At 52.9% G+C, this 21,277-nt stretch overlaps 1 protein-coding gene and 1 long non-coding RNA gene across 5 annotated transcripts in view; one reads left to right on the top strand and one right to left on the bottom strand.

The window, feature by feature from the left end:
* Positions 1-10,062, bottom strand: part of LOXL1 (lysyl oxidase like 1) — a 28,865-nt gene extending 18,803 nt beyond the window's left edge. The window contains exon 1 of the mRNA XM_049905945.1: positions 8,919-10,062. Within this exon, the coding sequence (XP_049761902.1) occupies positions 8,919-10,062 (1,144 nt within the window). The remainder of the gene's footprint in view (positions 1-8,918) is intronic.
* Positions 10,063-10,371: 309 nt separating this feature from the next.
* LOC126087979 (uncharacterized) lies at positions 10,372-19,451 on the top strand. Of its 4 annotated transcripts, XR_007519913.1 has the most exons (5): positions 10,372-10,609; positions 11,082-11,168; positions 15,250-15,369; positions 16,434-16,503; positions 17,958-19,304. It is a non-coding gene; the product is annotated as an uncharacterized LOC126087979 (long non-coding RNA). The 4 variants fall into 4 exon arrangements; XR_007519911.1 differs by having other exon boundaries at positions 10,372-11,168; positions 16,434-16,645; positions 17,958-19,312; XR_007519914.1 differs by lacking the exon at positions 11,082-11,168 and having other exon boundaries at positions 17,958-19,303.
* Positions 19,452-21,277: the final 1,826 nt, after the last annotated feature.

The raw sequence follows: 21,277 nt of genomic DNA, 5'->3' as shown, positions 1-21,277 counted from the left end.
CTATCCCTGGCGTCTGACTCCATGATGCCCTTGTCCTGGAATCCCTTGCTACACACACACACACACACACACACACACACACACACACACACACACAATCTTTAGGCCCCAAAGCCCACCTCTCAGTCCTGATCACCCCTCCTCCATGGCCCTGGACCCCTCTTACAGCACACATCTGCCACCCCCCCGCCCTGGACTGAGAAAGGCAATTCAATGGCAGTGACTCCGTCCTCATGTCTGGGCTCAGAGAGGGATCTGTGAGCATTTGTTCAATAGAGCAAACGGCGCGACCTTTGAGGAGGCCAGTTACCTTCTGTCGATATGCCGCCACCTCACACTTCCCGCCCATGCGAAGGCAGCCCCTGCCCCTCCTCCCTCACAAGCCTTGTTCAGGGCCCCCTACCCTCATCTCTGGAAGCCTTCTTTGACACCCAGCCTTCTCCCCCAGGCTCCGTCCTAGCCCTCGCAGGTCCTTCACAGGGATCTGAAAGTTTTATCTTTCTCACAAAACCCACTCTGCCCACAGTCTTTGCATCCCAGTGGATGGCAACTTCGTCCTTCCGGTGCACAGGCCACAGACCTTTGTGTCACCCTGACCCCTCTCTTTCTCTCACACCTCACATCCGATCTGTCAGGAAATCCCATCAGATTGGTCTCTAAGATATATCCTGAATCTGACTTCCTACCACCTCTGTTACTACCCTGCCTGGCTCTCTGTAACAGCCTCCTCACAGTCTCCTGGCCTGCTTCCTTACTGCCCACTCCCTACACAGCAGGTGGAAGGTCCTGTTTAAATGTTGCTTGTTGCTCCCCAGGGCACAGCCTGGGCCCTGTGACCTCTTTGACCTGTCTCCTATTACTCCCCCTCTCACCCCCATTCTGTTCCAGCCACACAGGAACACACTTAAAAATGCCAGGCATTTCCTGCCCCAGGGCCTTTGCACTGGCCACTCTCTCTCTGGAATGCTCTTCCCACAGATAGCTGCATGGCTCACTCATTCACCTCCTTCAAGTCTTTGCTCAGTGAGGCCCACCATGACCACCTTTTTAAAAACTGCAACCTCCTTCTGCCCCCTCCTCCTGTGTTCCTGATTCCCTTATCTAGCTCTAAATCTTCCAGAGCACTTACCACTTTCTATTATTTGCCTTTTTATGATGGTCATGGGTTATAAATAAAAAGATAAGACCCATAAGGGCAAGGATTCTGACTTTCTTTTCACTGATGGAAACCCTGGTGGCATAGTGGTTAAGAGTTATGGCTGCTAACCAAAGGGTCAGCAGTTTGAGTCCACCAGGTGCTCCTTGGAAACCCTATGGGACAGTCCTACTCTGTCTTATAGGGTTGCTATGAGTCAGAATCGACTTGATGGCAATGGGTTTGGTTTCTGGTTTTTAATGAACGCCCAGCTCTAGAACAGCACCCAGAACACGGGCACTCAATAAATGGTGAATGGATGAAGTTCCTCCTGAGATGCAAGAGCCCCTGAGGGAGGGGTGGGTGCTATCTCCTCTGCCTGCCATGCAGTTGCTGGCCCAGGTCTGGGTGCAGCAGGTGAGTGTCACCTGAGAGGTGGGGGAGATGGAAGTGGGCTTGGATCACTCTGTATCCCAGGTGAGGGCAGGGACCAGTCTGGGGGGCCCTGAATTCCCCATACCCAGCTGAGGGCTGACACCTGTATGTCCTCAGCGTGCCTGCAGCCTGCCAAGGGTCTGGTGTCATCTGTCTGGATAAGCACAGGCTTTATTGTCAAGCAGAAGCTGGAATTGATTCCAAAGTTCTTTGTTTTGAAAAAGGATTACCTTTAGGGTTGGAAAGCCCTGCAAGCAGGAGAGGATGGATTGCCTCCTGAAGCTCTGATACAAGGGCCTCTCAGGCTTTACCTTTCCCACCTGAGTCCCTTCCTATGCTGGTGTTCTAACCCCCTTGCTCCCAATTTTCAGGTGATATTGAAATGCCTGCTTTCTGGGGGTGCCCATAAGGAAGGCAAAAGGCCCAACCCTCACCCTGTAATCCTGAACCTGGACACAAAAAGGGCCTTTTGCTCCAGCTGCCTGTGGCAAAGAGGGTTTAGCTCAGAGTCTGGGGAGGGGACAAGCCAGAGTCTCCCTTCCAGGCTCTGAAGCCCTGAGCACTCCTACACAGGAACGCTGGGCACAGGAACTGGAAGCAGGGGTGGGATGCTGGGCAGGCCGCCGCCGCCGCCGCCTCACCCTCTCTTTCCCTTCTTCTCCTGCCCATTCCTGCCACTGCCCTGGAGAGTTTTCCATTTGTTATTGGCATGGACAGGAGGTTTGGTGGACTCTGGCTGGGAGCTACTGGGGAGGGGCACCCCTTCTGAGACCAGAGGACATTGAGATGGCTGCCCCCAGGGTCAGAGGGACCGGTCTGGCCAGGCCTGGTGCCAGTAAGGCCCTAATGACTCCCCACCCTGCCCCCCAGCACCACAAAAGACTTTCGACATAGGTTTGCAGAACATTGAAGGTAAATTAGGTAACGTTAGTTAGGTTAGGTAATATAAAAGAGATTATATCTGGGGAGAGCAAACAAAAGATGCTCAAAAGACACCTCAAACTGGAGGCAAAATCTAACTTTTGGTTTTTCAGGGGGTTTAGAGCCCTTCCTGAGGGGCAGGAGCAGGACAGGGTTGAAGCAGCCCAGCTTAGCCCCAGCTTGGCCATTCATTAACTTGGAGACCTTGGGGGCGTTACTTGACTTCTCTGAGCCTCGGTTTCCTCATCTGTAAAATGGGAATGATAGTAATACCTATCTCACAAAGTTGTTGAGGGCATTAAATGAGAAAATGGAAATGAAGTGCTTAGCATAGTACTGGTGCATAGTAAGTATTCAATAAGTATCAGGTCAGAATTAACTCAATGGCAATGGATTTTTTATTATTATTACTAACAACAGGAGAGATCTCTTCTTGCAAGAACAGTCCAGTTTGAGGCCAGGGGAGAGAGGAGGAGGCAGGGAGTCTGCTTGGATGAGGCTGCCCAGGGCACGGTTGGGTTGTTCACACACCTGCGACCCTCGACAGCCAGACAAGGAGGCAGGAAAAGGACCCAGATCCCTCTGTCACCCCAGCTCACCTAAACCTCTAGCCACAACTTTCTCAGCCTGAAAACTCCATTTCTTTCTGAAGGAACAATCTGAGATAACTTCAGGGAAGAGAGGAGGTCTGCTGAGCTGTGAAGCCGGACTCCCTGGGGTCAGATTCTGGCTCCAATGCTTACCAGTTATGTGACCTTGGACAAGTTGCTTAACCTCTCAGGGCCTCGATTTCCCCATCTTGAAAATGGGGATAATGACAGTACCTACCTCATAGGATTGATATGAATATTAAATGACTCTAACTGTAAAGTTCCAAGAACAGTATGGACAGAGGGCAAGCACGATATAATTGTTAAGTAAGTGTTGTGGAGTCTGGAGTGTGAATGACAAGGCAACCCTCTAACAGCACATTGGGGAGGGCCTGTGTCTCCAAAGCCCTCCACACCCACTGTCCCACTTCACCCCACCACAGCCAGTGCCCAGAGTATAGCAGACAGTCAAAAACTGCTGAATGAATGAATGGGTGAATGAATAAAGTGTAGGGTAAGTAATAACACATAAATATTTTTAAAACAATGAGTGGTGGTAAAGAACTCAGGATGGGAAGTCACGCAAACTGAAATCCTGGTTTCATGGTTAGAGCTGTGTGACAGCAATGAGCTGGCACCTTATCTATTGTTGTTGTTCCTACTTAATTCTGACTCATGGCGACCCCATGTGTGCAGAGCAGACTTGCTCCATTTGGTTTTCAAGCCTGTGACCTTCCGGAAGCCGATCACCAGGCCTGTCTTCCGAGGTGCCTCTGGGTGGGTTGAGCTAGTGGTTGAGCAATTAACCTTTTGAGCCATCCAGGGACTCTTGAGTTTATCTATAAAAGGAGACTAATAAAAGTGCTAGAGCCCTGGTGGGCATAGTGGTTAAAAGCTTGTCCAGTAACCGAAAGGTCAGCAGTTCGAATCCACCAGTAACTCCTTAGAAACCCTATGGGGTATTTCTACTCCATCCTATAGAGTTGCTATGGTCAGAACTGACAGTAATGGTTTAATAACAGTGCTTGGCCCACGGGTTGTTGTGGCAATTAAGGGAGATTATGTGTAAAGTGTTCAAAAAACGTGAGTGTAATTATCTCCTCTGAGGCACAGAGAAGAAACGGTGTTGGAGGAGCCCTGTATTCACGCCCTGGCCTGCCTGGCTCCCTCCCTGGACTTTGTAGCACAAGCTTCTGACTGAGCACAGGTACCCTGGGTCATCTGGATATGATGCAGAGGGCACAGGCCCTGTCTGAATTCTGGCTGTGTCATGTCCCGCTGTAAAAAGAGGATGATAATCCCCACTGTGCTGGGGGGAGGAATGAAATAGCTCATTTAAGCCACTAAGCTCAGTAGGGTTCCTCAGCAAATGGCCAGAGCTGTCATTATTATCCCTGCCTCAGGGCTCTAACTCTGGGAGCTCATTGGGTGGAGGCCACTTCTGTCCTTCCTTGTATCTACTCCAAGCCTCGTGGCCCGGGTTAGGAGGCAGGCCCAGGAGAGACAGGGGCCCAGGCACTGGGGGTCGAGGCAGGGAGCCAGGGTGGCTCTCAGGGACTGAAGGTGCAGATCTGACCTCTTGGGCCCAGAGGCTGGACAGAAAGAGAGGTGCTTGAGAAACACTCTTGGGTGTGCATAAACCAGTTGCCATTAAGTCAACTCCAACTCATGGGTATGTCAGAGTAGAGCTGTGCTCCATAGGGTTTTCAACGGTTCGTTTTTCAGAAGTAGATTTCCAGGCCTTTCTCCTGAGATGCCTCTGGGTGGATTCAAACCTCTACCCTTTTGGTTAGTAGCTGAGCACATTAACTCCTGGGTGTGCATAACCCATGGCCGTCAAGTTGATTTCAACTCATGGTGATCCTATGGCGGCAGGAGATGTAATACCTAGGTCCAGGAGCAGCACAGTGCCCATGGGGCTGGAGAGGCTCGGGAGAGGAAGGAGCGGGAGAGGAGGGGAGGTGCTTCAGGCTCTGAAGTGGTAGCTAAGGCATTTAGGTTTTGTCTTGAAGGCCTTGGGGAGCCACAGAAACTTCCTGAGCAGGGGAGTAACATGGTCAGCACATGTAGGATGTAGAATGGACTGGAGAGGGAGAGAGAGGCCAGGAGACCAAGGAGAACGCAGCTGCAGCTCACTTCTGGCCTCCAATTGGCTGTGGGAGGACAGGGATGGAGGACACATGCCAGGCAAAGCTGGCTCAGCCACCAGAGATGCCCGGGCGGATAGCCAGGCTGCCCGTTCCACGTTACCTTGGCAGGGTTGCCAGAGCGGTGAATCAGGCCAGGGTGGGATGAGGCCCAGGGAGGAGAGAGGTGGTTTTGGGGGGCTGGGGGTGATCTGACTTGGCACCGAGAGGCTGAGGCTGGAGGAGCAGGGGCAGAAAGGCTGAGGGAGCAGGGCACGGAGGGTGGGGGAGCAGGGGCAGGGAGGCTAGGGGCACAGGAGCACAGAAGCTGGGGGAGCAGGGGCAGAGAGGTGGCGAGCAGTGGCAGGGAGGTGGGGAGCAGTGGCAGGGAGGCAAGGAGTGGAGGGCCTGGCTGTAGCAGAGCTGCTGTGGGAGCTGGCACAGCGCAGAGGATACTGCAGGCCCGGGAAACAGAGGACCACCCTTCAGGCCTTTCCGTAAGGCTTTGCTGTGAGAGCTGGGGAAATACCTGGCCCTCTCTGGGCCTGTGTTTCCTCCTCTCATCCCTTCCCTTGCGCATTTCACAGCTGGAGGCAATGGTTTGGAAGGAGGCCTTGGGAAGCCCTAGCACCCAGGCCGGGGAGGAGGAGGGTGCACTCACCCAAGAAAGAGACAGGGCTCAGGACAAGTGCTGGGAAACCACCAAGACATGGAGGGCCAGGGGTGGTGCTCACATGTGTTTGGTGTTGTGAGGACATGTCCACGCCCACGCACACTCACAGGCTGCCAGCGCCCAGCCTCAGACCCCTTGGTGGGAGGCCAGCAGGAATGAGGTCAGTCTTGGGGAATCCGCCCTACGCTCCCATACCAGGTCTGGGGGTCTGACTTCAAGCACAAGGCTTGGCCTTCCCTGGGCTGGGATTTTCCATGGCCTGGGCCTAGTGGTGGGGAGGGAGAATCCATGATGGGGGGAGATGGTATTCCTCCCTCTTGGGCCTCTTCGTGAGCTCCAAACTAGCCTGCCCATACCCCCCCGCCCCCACACATACCCTCCCACCCTAGACACCATCACCTCCGAGACTAGGGGAGGGTGCTGACCCATCATCCCTTGTAGCTATTCTTGGGCCCCTCTGGGAAGTCCTCCCTGACTAGGGAGGCCCCCTCTTCTGGGCTCTTATAACACCCACTTGCCCAATCACAGCACTGAAATGCCCCCCTCTGCTGTGTGTTCCTTCAGGGCAGGGTTGGATTTGATGCATATCAGCACACATGACTTGGCACTGAGTATACTACATCCAAGGGAGAAACGTCTTTGACCCTAAATGAACTCTGGGGCTCTGGGGGCCTTGGCCAGAGGCCTGCCTAAGCACCAAGCCCTCCCACTTCAGAAGCAGCCTTGCTTTTGCCCATCCCTCTCTGAATTAAGTGGCTCCCTTAAGAACTGGCGGGCCAAAGAGGGGCCCTAGAAACCTCACTGGCCTGGAGCCCAGAGGCCGAGTCCCAGGCCTGCCGCTGCCAACATCGTGCTGTGACATTTGAGGCCTCAGTCTTCTCCTCTGCCCAGGGTGGGGCCCTTCTGGCTGAGCCCCACTCTGAGGTCTTGCATTCTAAGAAAAGCTGCTACAAAAGTCTAGCCCCCTTTGGGTAGGGCTCTAGGAGCAGCCGATGGCTGGCCATAGCACACGCTGTGTAGGGATGCTTCAAGTCCCTGGGGGAGGACCAGCTGGGTCGGGGCCAGGGTGGACCGGATGATGCATCCCTCACGCATCACAGAAGGCCCCTCCAGCTGGTTCCTGTCCTGAGCTCCTCCTGCAGGTTCTCAAAGTGGGATTCAGCACCAAACTTGAGTGCTATACCTTGGATGTGGGGGTGCGGGGAGGGAGGGGTACCAGTGGGAACAGTCCTCTCCCTAGCCTTGGGCTCCAGCATCTGCCAGTGAGACAGAGGACCCTCAGCAGAGTCCCATACAGGAGTCAGCATGGCTGGAGACAGGCAGCAGTCCTGCCTACAGACAAAGGGGCAGAGGCTGGGGGGCAGTACCTGGGCCCCTGGACCCCACACGGCTCACCCCTCACCTGGTGACCTGGCGTAGTGACCTCAGTATGGAGCAGAGAATCATGGATAGAGGGCACTGATTATAGCCTGAAAGCAGCAGGTCAGGCAGGGGTGGAATGCATGTCTATGGGGGGCTGAACAGAAGACCCTGAGCAAACTGACTGCCCACAGGGAGAGAGCAGAACAGGGAATTCTAAGAAAGCAGAGGATGGGCAGATGGCTGCCAGCCCTGGCCAGACCGCCAGTTGGCCTGTGTTTCTGCTGCGGTAGCTCTGCCTGCGAATAGCACTGTGGAGTTGCCCATCCGAGGACTGCCCTCTCCACTGGCTCTTCCTGGGCAGACGATTTGGGCCTACCCAGGACTAGGTCATATCTTCACTCTTCACCCCCTAAATAAGTGAGAGGGAAGCGCACCCAGGCCCACAGCTGCCTCCTGGGACTCTCCCCCAGGGCCAGGACTAGGGTGAGGAGGGTAAGGCACTAGCCTGGGGCACAAAATTTAATGGGGTGCCAACAACCTCAGTAATGAAGGTAAGTGATACGTTAATGCAATATTTTTAAGAAATCAAAATTAAGGCAAAAAACCCGTGATGAACAAAACATCAAATTTTCAAATAAAGACAGGATCAATACTGCTGATTTTCCCTTTTGCCTTCAGCTGCAATGTGGCTCCGCATAGCAGTTACTGATTCTATTTAAAATCTTGGTATTTTGTTCATCACAGACGTTTTCCCATTAACTTTGGTTTTCTTTTTAAATATGGTAGTAAATATTACTCATTGTGATCACTGAGCTTGCTGGTGCCCCCTTAAACTTTATGGCTCAGAGCAAAGGCTCACTGGCCTCATGCTAGTCTCCACCTTGCAGCCTCCCCCTTTCCAAAAACCAAAAACCAAACCCATTGCCTTTGAGTTGATTCTGACTCATAGTGACCCTACAGGACAGAGTAGAACTGCTCCATAGGGTCTCTAAGGAGTGGCTGGTGGATTAGAACTGCTAATCTTTTGGCTAGCAGCCAGCTCTTAACTACTCAGCCTCCCCCACAAAAAAAAAAAAAAAAAAAATTAGGGAGCTCTTAATCATCTAGCAGGTTGTCTAGCCTGGACCCCTGCTTGGGGTGGAAGCCTCCTCTCTAACCTCCTGCCCTTCAGACCAAGCTCACTATGCTCAGTGATGGGGAACTTGCCACACCTCCAGGCGCATCCCCTCAGGCCTTTCTGACCCTGAAGACCCAGGTGTCTCAGGCTTCCTACCTCACCTGGCATGGGGACACCTCCAAGGGTGGAGGACTTACTTGCAATGAGGGAGAGACAGGGAGAAGGGCTCCTTTCCCTCTGTCCCCAGATGACCCAGGCCAGGTCAGGAAGGCGCCTCCTCCAAAGCCCAGCCAGGCCCTCCACTCCCTACCCCCAAAGCTAGGGTCAGGACCAAAGCTTGCCTGGCCAAATCCTGGCACCCATAATACCTGGGGATGGGGAAGTCTGGGAGGTGGGGCCCACTAGGGATGTTGGCTGGGGGCAGTGGGTCCTTAGCAGCTCAGTGGAGGCCTTTGGTAAAGGATGAAGGAGGGGCCTGGCCGCCGAGAGCAGTTCATTAATGACCCGGCGGACCGACAGAGAGGCCTTGGGCACCAGGGCTTTGGGGGCCGATACTCACCGCGACCATTCTGGTTGGGTCTGTACACACTGCCCACACTGAGGCGGCCCTGCTGCGCGCCGTTCCTCTCCCCGCCGGGCGGGGGCGCGTCAGAGCTGCGCACGGGTAGGTAGGGCGGCTCCAGCACGCGGAAGGGAGGCTGCGGCTCCACTACCCGCGGCGGGACGTAGGCCTCGGGTGGCACGTTGGCGTAGGGCGGGTACCAGCCAAGGCGAGGGTCGCCGCCGTAGGCACCGCCGTTGCCCTGCGCCGTCGCGTCTGGGCTTGGGTCCGGGTAGGCCTGCTCGAAGCCCACGGTGCCCTCGTTGTACAGGCTGTGCGAGTAGCGGCGGTCCAGGCCGTCGGGGGACTGCGGCTGCAGCTGCGGCACGTAGGGCCTCTCTGGGGCCGGGTAGAAGGCCTGGGGCGGGTACTCGGGCTGCTCCTCGCCGCCGCCGTACTCCTCGTAGCGCACCCGGGGCTGGAAGGGGTAGATGACCCCCGCCGAGGCCACGGCCGCCGCCCCCGCGCCCACGCCGCCGCCCGCGCTGCGGTAGTACACGTAGCCCTGGTCGTAGGTCCGCGTGGCGGGGTCGTAGTTCTCGTACTGGCTGACGAAGGGCGCCTGCGGGTAAGGGAACTGCTGCGGAAAGGAGGGCGACTGGCGGTAGGTGGTGGCGAAGGCCGAAGCCGAGGCGGAGGCGGAGCCCCCATGCCGTTGCTGGGAGACGGAGGTGCGGGCCCGGGCCATGCCTGTGCTGTCCCCGACGGCCACCTCGCGCCAGTTGTCGGGCACCTGGCCGAAGCCGAATGGGTGCCGCGCCTGGCCGCGCACAGTGTCCGAGCCGATGCGCCCGGGCAGGGGAAAGGACGGGGCCTGCCGACGCCGGGGGCTTCCATGGCGGCGCCGCTGCGAAGCCTGGGGAGCGCCTGCCAACAGCACCCGGGAGCTACTTTCGGCGCCATGAGGCTCGGCCGGCACGTACTCTGAGCCCGAGTTGAGTAGGCTATACACCTGCCCGTTGTTCTCCCACTGGATCAGCTGCCGCCAGCGCCCCGGGTCTGAGCCCTGCCCCGGCTGCATCTGCTGCCCGTGCACCAGGACGCCGAGGCAGGCGCCCCACACCAGGGCCCCCAGCGGCCAGCCGGCCCGGGCCAGAGCCATGGTGGCCCCTCTGCAGAGGCCTGGTGAACAGAGAGGCTCTCAAGAGTGGCCTCCTGTGTGTGCTTCTCTTCCAACGACCTCGAGGACAGGACGGCTCCGTGCCTGCCCCAGCTCTAGCTTTGTCCATCCTGGCCTTGTCCCGAGCGGGACTGCTCCTCCGATGACAGCATTTCGAGGCCAAGGGGTCAGGGCAGGGCAGGGGCGGTGCCCAGGGCTGCACGAGGCTCTCTGCAGGGCACCGGTCGGGGCAGGACCGCCTGGGGGCCTTACATGGCCAGCCCAGCACTGGCTGGCCGCTGGGCTGGCGCTTTCCCACTCTGAATGAATAAGCAACAGGCTGGGAGAGTTGGGAGGTTTCTAGCAGACTGGTCTGCCTGCTGGGGCTTCCTCCGCGGGGCCCTATGGTCCGCCGGGTTTTAGCTATGTGGCCTGTCCCACAGCTGCTATGCTGTCCCAGTCCCTAGTGCGCCCAGTCAAGCCACAGACCTGCCTCTGAGGAAGGGAGTGAGGCAGGGAATAAGCCGGGGCCTCTGGGGACTCAGACCTGGTAAGTGGGGCCCTGGCAGGCAGATCCTGACCATTCCTTTCTTTGGAAAGAACAGGACCCAACATCCCTGGTCTCCACCTTTCTTACTGGCTTCTTGTTTAGGTTTGAAGGGTTCCCTGACTCCTGTCCACTCCAGCTTCTCCCCAGGACCCCTGAATTCCCTTTTCCCTTGTTCCGTGAAGCCAGTGCTAAGAGACACTTTCCCTTACTGGTGGGCCCCCTGGGGAGATGCGGAGCCAGGTCCATCCTCTAACTCCTGACCACAGGAATGGATATCCAGCCCTTAGCCCTGAGCACAAGGTGGCTGGAGCTTCAGCTTTTTTCCTTGCTGGCATACCTCTGGGCCCTACTAGCACAGTCTGTAGAATGGGAGTATGCCCCTGAGCTGAATAGGACTTGTGAATTTATGAGGGAGACCAACTTCTTATACATCATGTGTGATTTCTGTCCTGCATCTCTTGATTCTATCTAGCTTGGGAATAACCGAGTGTACACATGGATAAAATGAAACCCGGAGGCTGTTACCTTTGATCTGGGATGGGGCCACTGTGAAGCAGAGGTACCTGTCAGCATACAGGGAAGAGGGGAATTCAGAGCTGGGGCCTGGTCCTGTTGCTGTGATTAAGTCGCTGGATGATCTTGGGCAAGTTCTTTCCCCTTTCTGATCCAGTTGTCATATCTGATCAGTGGAGGATTAGGCCAGATGGCCCCTAAGGGTGTGTTGAGGGATTCTCTTTTCCCTCTGGGCTCAGTGGAGGTGGGAGGGATTCCAGAAGTTTGAACATTTTGCCCCCTGAGAAATCACAATCTGAGTGCTGTTTTTCAGGCCTAACCTAGGCTGCCTTCTCCAACCTTGTGCCTGGGACCCAGAGGGCAGAAATTTCCCTCTTGTGCTTATAAGCCAGTTAGGAAGAACCTGCCCTTAGCTTGGGCCCTGCAGATTTCCCCTCTGCTTTGGAAACTCCTGAAGCCCAGGGGAGACAGCCAGAGTGGACTTTCCTCGGGCCCAGCGCCCTGCCCCCAGCCCTGCCAGGCAGCCTCTGTTCACCCATTGCGCTGTCCTGCTGGACTGACGCTTGCTTCAGTGACACAGGGCATGCATCTAACCTTCAAAGCCTCCTAATCCAGCCGGGGACATGGGGGCTTCCAGCAACACCCCTGGCCAGCAACCAATCAACACTGACCCCTCAGCTTCCTGGCATGGGGTTTGCTCTATGACCCCAGACAGGACTCCTATAAGGAGCAACTAGTTTTGCTCAAGACACCATAATGGCAGGGGGGCAGGCTCGCTGAGGGCCGGGACTTGGAGGGTTAAGCCTTCCCTCCTGCCTGCCTGCCCCCTGCAGCGCTGGCCTCGGCTGCTTAGAATCCCTGGGGTCCTGTAGGGCCCTCACGCCAGATGGGCAGCAGCACCAGGAGAGGAGGAGAAGGAGAAGTGGAAACAGGCCTCAGGGTACCCCCAGGAGGGGAGGGGAAGAGGAGGGATGGGGGGACAGAGATGGCTGCGAGGTAGTGGTGCCCCACTGGCCTAGAATGGAGAAGGAGGACCCCTCTCCTGGTGTCTGGCGGGGGGCAAGGGTTGCCCAGGGACTTGGGAGCTGTGGGGAGATGTCCACACCATCAGGGCACCGCTGTCCCGCTCAGCCGCACAGCCCTCAGAGCCAGCTCTTTGCGTGAAACCCTAGCCGATGCTGGCTCCCGCTCCTTTTTCTTTTTTCTTAATAAGGTCGAATCAGAGTGAGTCAGAGAGCCAAGTTTCCTGTTAGGCTCTGTTTGAATAAACTCTGCTCTGAACATAGCTTGGGCCTCTAAACAGGCTCTCCCGGCCAGGGCTTCGGCCCTGCCAGCCGTCCCTGCTGAGACCCAAGACCTAGGGTCCACCGGATAGCTGTAGTCCTGGCCACTCCCAGGGGGAAGCCTGTTCCGCTCTCAGAACTTCAAGGTCTTCATCTGTCACTTGGAGTAATAATACCTTAGTACTTCTCTTGCAGCACGTTTGGGAGGATGAAATGAAAAGTACCCAGCACAATGCCAGGCATCCAGCCGCTGTTTTCTTTTCTCTTAACTCCAGAGAGAAGAGAGGGCTTTGTCTCCCGAGGGCGCATTTCTCTCTTTCCTGTTTTTATCTCTCTTCTGTGTTCTTCATTGCTGGGGTGGGCCTTGCGCAGCCCAGAGCCTGGGAAGGCTCCTCCGCCTGCCCCCCGCCCTGCCTCCTCCCTCCTCTCTGCCCCTCCCTTTGACCTCTTTCTCCCTTCCAGTCTGGGTCTCCCGCAGTGGCTGACAAGGCCCAGCTGGGGCAGGGCCAGTGGCTCTGTGAGCCCAGGGGAGCCTGCCTGTTTCCTCCTCTCCACATGCGGGGTGAGGCACCTCAGTAGCTGGAGGTGGCCTAGTGTTCTTAGGTGGAAGCCTGGAGAATGCGGGTCTGAAAGAGACCTGAGCAGGCTGTGGAGGGTACAGAGCCTGGGTGAAATGAGGGCTGTACTCTCTCACACCAGGCCAGGCAGGGCCTGAGCTGACTGGGAGGGCAGTGGGGGAAGCAGCCCTGTCCCTACAGGCTGGATTCATACCTATATTTTTAAGACCCAGGCATGTGGTTGAGGCTTACTGCCAGCCTCTGCCACTAGGAACCAGTTTCAAGGAATCCTAGGAGGGCTCATGATATGGGGCTGAAGGAACCTGTTGACAGTGCACGACTTTATTATACACCTACTGTGTGCTTAGCTCCGGGCTGGACTGCCCTGTTGTTGGGACTCCTGTGGAGCAGCCAGCATATGCCGTGATACTGTGATGGAACTCCAAAAACATCCAAAGCCAAACCTGTTGTCCTTGAGTCAATTCTGACTCTTGGTAACCCTGTGTGTTACGGAGTGTACTGCTCTGTAAGGTTTTCTTGACCATAATCTTTACAGAAGCAGATCACCAGGCCTTTCTTCCACGAAACTGCTAACCTTTCAGGTAGTAGTCGAGCACGACTGGAAACCATTTGGGCCAACATTGGAGCTCCAGGCTCTGGAAAATCATGGGGGAGAGAGAGGCCAGCAGGCCTGACTGGCAGAGGTTTTGGAGAGCAGAGAAGGGACCAGAGCTGTTGAGTCTCTCACTGCTGTAAGAGACCAGGAGACCCGCTGTGAGTCAGAAAGGTTCTGATGGGGTGGGGGATGAGAACAGGCCCCAGGGTGCCCCTGTCCTCTGTCACCCAGGCTGCAGCGCTGGGTCTCCACCCTAAGACCACAGACTGTGGAGCCCTGGCCTAGGCACCTAGGTGGGTGGCTCAAGGCTGCGAGTGGGATTTGTGCTGAATTGGACATTGCAGCCCCAGCCGGGGCAGTGGAGGATGTGGACCCAGCTGCTGCCTCTGGGATGTGGGGCTGGAAGACGTGCTGAGTGAGGAGGCAGGGTGAGCTGGCACAGAAAGCGCTGACTATGCAGGGACAGGACCACCAAGTGACCACTGCCAGCTGGGCCTTGAGCACACCCCTCCCCTGCAGCCACATCTGGTGCAATGGCGGGGGAGGAAGGGGGAACTTGGGTCCCCAGAGCTAAGGCAGCCGTGGAGGGGGCCCGTGGAGGGGGCTGGACCCTTTGGTTTGGAAGTGTCTCTCTTCAGGGGCGGAACTCAGGAGCAGCCCGGAAGTGGGCGGGGGGGGGGTTGAGGTCAGAGCCTGTGTGAGGGATTGATGGGGTGGGGGAAGGGAAGCAACCCACCCTTCCTAGGACCTGGGGGAATTCGATGGCTCTGGCCACTTACCACTCTGTTTTCTCTCCTAGCTATCCAGCCCCTCCCCCAAAGTTCCCTGGGGAATTGGAAATACCAGAACCGCTATAATAGTCTGGGCATGGGGCAAGGCTCAGTGGAGGCAGGAGGCCCCTACGGCCCCCTCGGCCACCAGCCCAGCCAGCTTCCCCCCTCCCTGACTTTCTCTCCCCCCAAAGAGTTTGGTGCAGGCGTGGCTTTGGGGCCTGCTCATGGGTAACCTTTGGATGCGGCTCCCCACCCCGCTCAGTGAGGGCCGGGGTAGGGGGGGAGCTGGTGGAAGCAGGGAGCACCCTTATTACAGGATTGGGACAGAGAGGAGAGGCGCCTCATCCCAGGGACCTTGCCGGGTGGAGGGTTTGTGCTGTATTTGTTGGGTGGTGATGGGGGTCCTGCAGCCCTGCCTGCTCAGACTCAGGCAGGGGAATGCTGGGCGGGAAGGCCTCTTCTGTTAGGTAGCTCAACCAGCACAGGACGGGGAGGAGGCAACAGAGTCCCTTGCCCAAGGGAGGAGGGTGGCAGGACCAAGCAGGATGCCAGTCCCTTGGGCCGTAGCCCAACAAAGGCCTGGAGAGCGAGTAGGAGAACGAAGGCAGGACCACAATGGCTTTGACAAATAATAGCCTGGTTAGACTAAGGGAAGACTCCTTTCTCCTCTCTCTCTCTTTTCTTTTGCCAGTAACACCCCCCCATCTTTTCATTCACTCATTCATTTTCTCGGTCTCTGTCTCCCTCAGTCTGTCTTTGCCTCCATCCTGTCTTGCGGTCTCCACCTGTCTCTGTGTTTCCGTTCCTGCATATCTCTTTCTTTCTCACTCCTTCACTGTCTCTATCTCTACTGCTGTTTCTTCCCGTTACTCATTCATTAACCCATTCACTTGCCCAGTCACCTCGTTCCCTGGGTGCCTGCTGGAGTTACCGAGAAGCTTGATGCTAGCTGCTGGAGTTACTGAGAAGCCAGACCTGTCAGGGACCCACAGAGCTCACAGACAAGACTGCGTTACAGGTCAGTGAACAGGCACAGGAGTCCCGGGTGGAGGTGAAGGAATTATGCTGACTCTCATGACCTCTGAGAGGCATTTCTGTTTCCCTCAGTCTCCATATCTGTCCATACATTCCTCCATCCACCTCTCTCCATCTGCGACTCTATCCTTGTTTCACCCTCATGAGGGAACTTGTTTCCTGCTTGCTGTAAGGGGGAAGGCAGTGGAGCTGAACAAGGGCAGGTGATCTGGGGGAGAGGATGGAGGTGAGCTACTAAAGGAGCAGGGCCCTGGGGGACAGTCTCACAGCAGTGCCTGTCCCAGGGCTGGGGACAGGCTGTATTCTCCAGGATGCCGTCCTACCCCAGGGCACTGTGCCTCAGTAAACTTCTGAGTCACAGCAATTTCCCAAGTTCCTCCAAGTCACCTGACACTTGAGATTCTCCTCAAAGAGGAATCCTTGCAGGCAGTTCTTGGGTGTGATAAGGACTGCAGTCACGGGTATAGATTAAGCTCCTCCTATATGAAACCCTGGTGGCGTAGTGGTTAAGTGCTACGGCTGCTAACCAAAAGGTTGGCAGTTTGAATCCGCCAGGCGCTCCTTGGAAACTCTATGGGGCAGTTCTACTCTGTCCTATAGGGTCGCTATGAGTCGGAATCGACTCGACGGCAGTGGGTTTGGTTTTTGGTTTGGTATGCCAAGGCACTGGACAAAGTAAGGTTCTTTATTGATGGTATTTCTTTAGTGTATGTGACCATCATCACCAGCCCCCAGGAGTGCTTGTAGAGTCTAGGTTTGTCCCACTGGGATCTGGGAGAGGAAGGGGAACTGGGTGAAGGAAGAAGAATGGAGATAGCATATCAGAAATCTTCCCCTTAATTTTTTTTAAATAACTTTTAATTTCAGATTACAAAACAACTATGTCAATTACAGAAAATTTAGAAAATACAGAACGAGAAGAGAAAAAACAGCCCTCTGGCCGCCCCGTTCCAGGCTTTTTTAAAAAATTGGAATTGTATCTCCTATGTTGTTGTATAACCTGCTTTGTTCATGTAATAACATTTCATGAACATTTTCCCACATTAGGGTAACTGCCATGACCCACTGCTTTCTATTTCCCACTGATCACAGGAGCTCCGGCTGTCCAGAGGAAGGGGTAGGTGGTCAAGCCTTTGTTCCTCCAGATGGCCTCTATGCAGGATTGGGGGCGAGGGGCTGGCTCAGGAGGCTTCCAGCCTGCTTCTTTCCTGTTAGAGCCACATCCCCCTCAGGCCTGGACCTGGATCCTGAGCCCACAGGTCTTCATTTCCATTCCCCTTTGGTGGGTTTCACTCTGGGAGGTGGGATTAGCAAAGAGATCCAAGTTGGGGCATCTCAGCCCACTAATTGAGATGGGAAGGGGTGGTGGGGTGGCTTTAATTCCTGTCTGCCTAGGAGGCCAGCCACTTCGGGCAAAACCACTTCCTCTTGTGGTATTGGAAGAACCAGACTTTCTCCGGCCATAGAGGAAAAAGAAAAAAAAAAAAAAAACACCCAAACCAGTTGCTGTGGAGTTGATCCCAACTCATGGCGACCCCACGTGTGCCAGAGTAGAACTGTGCTCCATAGGATTTTCAGTGGCTGATTTTTTGGAAGTAGATTCCTAGGCATTTTTCTCTGAGGTGCCTCTGGGTAGACTTAAACTGAAAACACCGCCCAAAGACTCCTTCTGAGCCGGGGAAAGTTCGGTAACAAATGCTGCTCCCTGGGGCAGGCAGTGCCTCTGGTGTTACATCTACATAACTAAGAAGGAACTTTCAGGAACTCTTCACTGACCCCAAAAGACCTCTCCAAGAACCTGTTGTATTGCCTAAGGAGGAGAAGCATCTGTGAACTTATATTAAAAAAAAAAAAGCAACTTTAAAATTTTAGCATCACATACATACATAAAGGCGCACAGATCCTAAGGGCTCTGCTTGATGAATGATCCCAAATGCACACACCCAGGTAACTGCCCACCCAGATCAAGAAATGGAGCTGCACGGTAGCGGGCAACTTCTGACGGGAAGCTCCTTAAAGTTCTGCCTATGTTGGCAGCCGGCTATTTATAAAACTTCCACTTCAAGATTTTCAGTGAATGAATTATGTGGATAAATCATAATTGAATTAATAACCTCCTCCCTTTGTTGATTTTAACTTTTTTTTTTTTATAAATGGTGCTGTAATGAGCACTGTATTAGCTTCCCAGGGCTGCCGTAACAAATTGCCACAAGCTGGGTGGCTTAAAATAACAGAACTTTATTCTCTCACAATTCTGGAGGCTGGGAATCAGAAACCAAAGTGTCTGAAGGTTCTAGGGGAGTCCTTTGGTGGAGTAAATGATTAAGATAATTAAGTGCTTGGCTACAAACTGAAAAGTTGGTGGTTCGAATCCACCCAGAGTCGCCTGGGAAGAAAGCCCTAGTGACCTACTTCCAAAAGCTCACAGCCATTGAAAACTACGGAGTCCGGTTCTACCCTGAAACATGTGGGGCAGTCATGAGTTAAAGTCAACTAGACAGCAATTATTTTTTTTTTATCGTTATTTACACTAATGGCAACTGGTTTGGTTTTTGGTTTTCTCCCCACTAGAATGTAAGCAGAGGAACCCTGGTGACGCCGTGATTAAGCACTTGGCTGCTAACCAAAAGGTTGATGATTTGAACCCACCAACAGCTCTGCGGGAGAAAGCTGTGGCAATCTGCTTCCACAGGGATTTACAGCCTTGCCAAGGTCATGGAAGCTCCACAGATACATCCAGACTCCCTGAGGGACCGAATTACTGGGCCGAGGGCTATGGGGACCATGGTTTCGGGGAACATCTAGCTCATTGGGCATATTGTAAAGAAAATGTTTTACATTTTACTTTGGTGAGTAGTGTCTGGGTTCTTAAAAGCTTGTGAGTGGCCATCTAAGATGCTCCACTGGTCTCACCCCATCTGGAGCAAGAGAGAATGCAGAAAACAAAAGACACAAGGGAAAGATTAGTCCAAAAGTCTAATGGACCACAAGTACCATACCATAGCCTCTGCCAAACTGAGCCCAGCACAACTAGATGGTGCCTGGCTACCACCACCGACTGCTTGACAGGGATCACAATAGAGGCTCCTGGTCAGAGCTGGAGAAAAATGTAGAACAAAATTCTAACTCACACACACACACAGAAAGACCCTTACTGGTCTGATGGAGACTGGAGAAACCCGAACTGTAAGGCCCCCAGGCATCCTTTTAACTCAGTAATGAAGTCACTCTTCAGGTTCACCCTTCAGGCAAAGATTAGACAGGCCCATAAAAAGAAATGAGACTAAATGGGCACACCGGCCCAGGGGAAAGGATGAGAAGGCAGGAGGGGACAGGAAAACTGGTAATGGGCAACCCAAGATCGAGAAGGGGTGAGTGTTGACATGTCGTGGGGCTGGCAACCAATGTCACAAAAACAATATTTGTACTAATTCTTTAATGAGAAACTAGTTTGTGCTGTAAACTTTCATCTAAAGTACAAAAACAAAAACATTTACAGCCTTGGAAACCCTGTGGGGGCTGTTCTACTCTGTCCTATAGGGCCACTATGAGTCAAAATCACTTCAATGGCATACAACAACAGAATGCAAGCTCCATGAGGGCAGAGATCTTTGTTTTGTTCATGGCTGTGTCTCAAGTACCTAGAATCATGTCTGGCACATAAACCAAACCAAATCCATTGCCGTAGAGTCAATTCAGACTCATAGTGACCCTACAGGACAAGGTAGAACTGCCCCATAGGGTTTCCAAGGAGTGGCTGGTAGATTCGAACTGCCAACCTTTTGATTAGCAGCTGAGCTCTTAACCACTGAGCCACCAGGGCTCCGTCTGGCACATAAGAAGTACTTTAAGTATTTGTTGAATAAATAAATACATGGTGAATTTCCTGTTCATTTTCTTTGACTGTTTTCTTTGTAATGTTCATCTTTTTAGTATTGATTTATAAGATGTATTACACTTTTTTTTTATTACACTTAGCAGCTTTTTCATATATCACTCTTTGTCATATATTGTGCAACTAATTTTTAAAACTTGTCACTTGCCTCACGTTTTAATAGAGTTTCTTGATGTCCTGAAGTGCTTCATTTTTAGGCTGTCAAATTATTAATTGTTTCTTTATGGTCTCAGACTTTATTGTTTTACTTAGAATGACCTTTGCCCTCACCAAGGATGTATAAATTTCCAATTAAATTTTCTTCTATGATTTTATGATTTCATTTTACTTTCGTATATTTAACTATTTTATTTCTATGTATGATGAGAAGTAAGAACTTAACTCAAAAAAAAATTAAACTACTACTATCCCAACATGAATCATAAATGAATTGTCATTTCCCAGGGATCTGAAAGGCCACCTTAACCATATACTGAATATTTTTTTCTTTGGCTGGGCTTTCAATTCTGTTTCATTATATCAGATCATTTTTATTCTAGTATTGCCCTATTTTAATTATTGTGGGTTTTTAATAAGGGCTAGTAACTGAAAGTACCACACAACCAACCAACTCATGCCCATGGCTGTCAAGTCTATTTCAACTCATAGGGACCCTACAGAACAGAGTAGAACTGCTCCCTAGGGTTTCCAAGACTGTAGTCTTTATGGAAGTAGACTGCCACGTCTATTTCCGTCAGAGTGGCTGATGGGTTCGAACCACTGACCTTTCCATTAGCAGCCAAACACTTAGCCTTTGCGTCACGGGGGCTCCTTAACCAACCAACCAGTTACCATCAAGCTGATTCTGGCTCACGGCCGCCCCATGTGTGTCAGAGCAGAACTGAGCTCCCTAGAGTTTTCAGTGGCTGATTTTTTGGGAATAGATCTCCAGGCCCTTCTTCCAAGGCACCTCTGAGTGGACTTGAACCTCCAACCTTTCAGCTAGTAGCCAAGCACGTTAAGTGTTTCCACCATACGAGTCTCCTTTATTCTTTTGAAACATTGTTCTTGGTTATTCTTCAAGACGAACTCAGGGTTTTTTTTTTTTTTGTCAAGTTAAAAAAATCTTCTGGGAATTGGATTAAATTTGTTATTTTAGTGGTAATCAACTTCTTTGCGACAATGAGTGTTTCCATTCAGCAACAAGGAAAATTTTCTGTCACCAAAGCCTTTTTTATTGTTGTTCTTCAGTGAAGTTTTGTTTTAAGGATGAATATACGTGTTGGGTGCTTATTTTCATGAAATATAGCAATGGCATCTGTGGTAGGTAGACTCTGAAATGGCTCTCAAGGATCCCCACCTCTTGGTAGTCTGTCCCTTATGTCATCCCATTCCTGTGTATGTGGGCTGGACCTAGTGACTCACTTTTAATGAACAGAACATGGCAAAAAGTGATGGGATGTTACTTCTGAGATTAGGTTATGAAAGACTAATTCGGGTCTTGCTAGCATGTTATCTCTGCCCCTTTTGCTTGTCTGCTCTAGGTGGAGGCAGCTGTCATGTTTTGAGTTGTCCTATGGAGAGTCCCATGTGACAAGGAACTGAGGTTGTCCTCTGGCCAACGTCTAACAAGGAACTGAGGCCCTCAACTCAACAACCCATGAGGAACTGAATTTTGCCAACAACCATGTGAGCAAGCTTGGAAGCAAATGCTTCCCCAGTTGAGCCTTCAGATGAGACCACAGCCTTGGCTGATACCTTACTTAATTGTAGCCTGGTGAGAGACCCTAAAACAGAGGACCCAGCTAAGCTGCACTCAGATTCCTGACCTACAGGGATCGTGAGATAATTAGTGCTGTGGTCTTAAGTCACTAAGCTTTGAGATGATTTATTATGTAGCACTAGATAACTAATACAGCACTTTCTTTGTAGCATGTTTTCTCACAGGTTGTTAAGAAATAGAAAAGCTGTTAACTTTCTGTAGTTATTTATAACCAGCCACTTTACCGAACTCTTT

Source organism: Elephas maximus, chromosome 13 (assembly GCF_024166365.1).
Source record: "Elephas maximus indicus isolate mEleMax1 chromosome 13, mEleMax1 primary haplotype, whole genome shotgun sequence".
Taxonomy (NCBI): domain Eukaryota; kingdom Metazoa; phylum Chordata; class Mammalia; order Proboscidea; family Elephantidae; genus Elephas; species Elephas maximus.
This window is presented reverse-complemented; position numbering and strand designations above follow the sequence as displayed.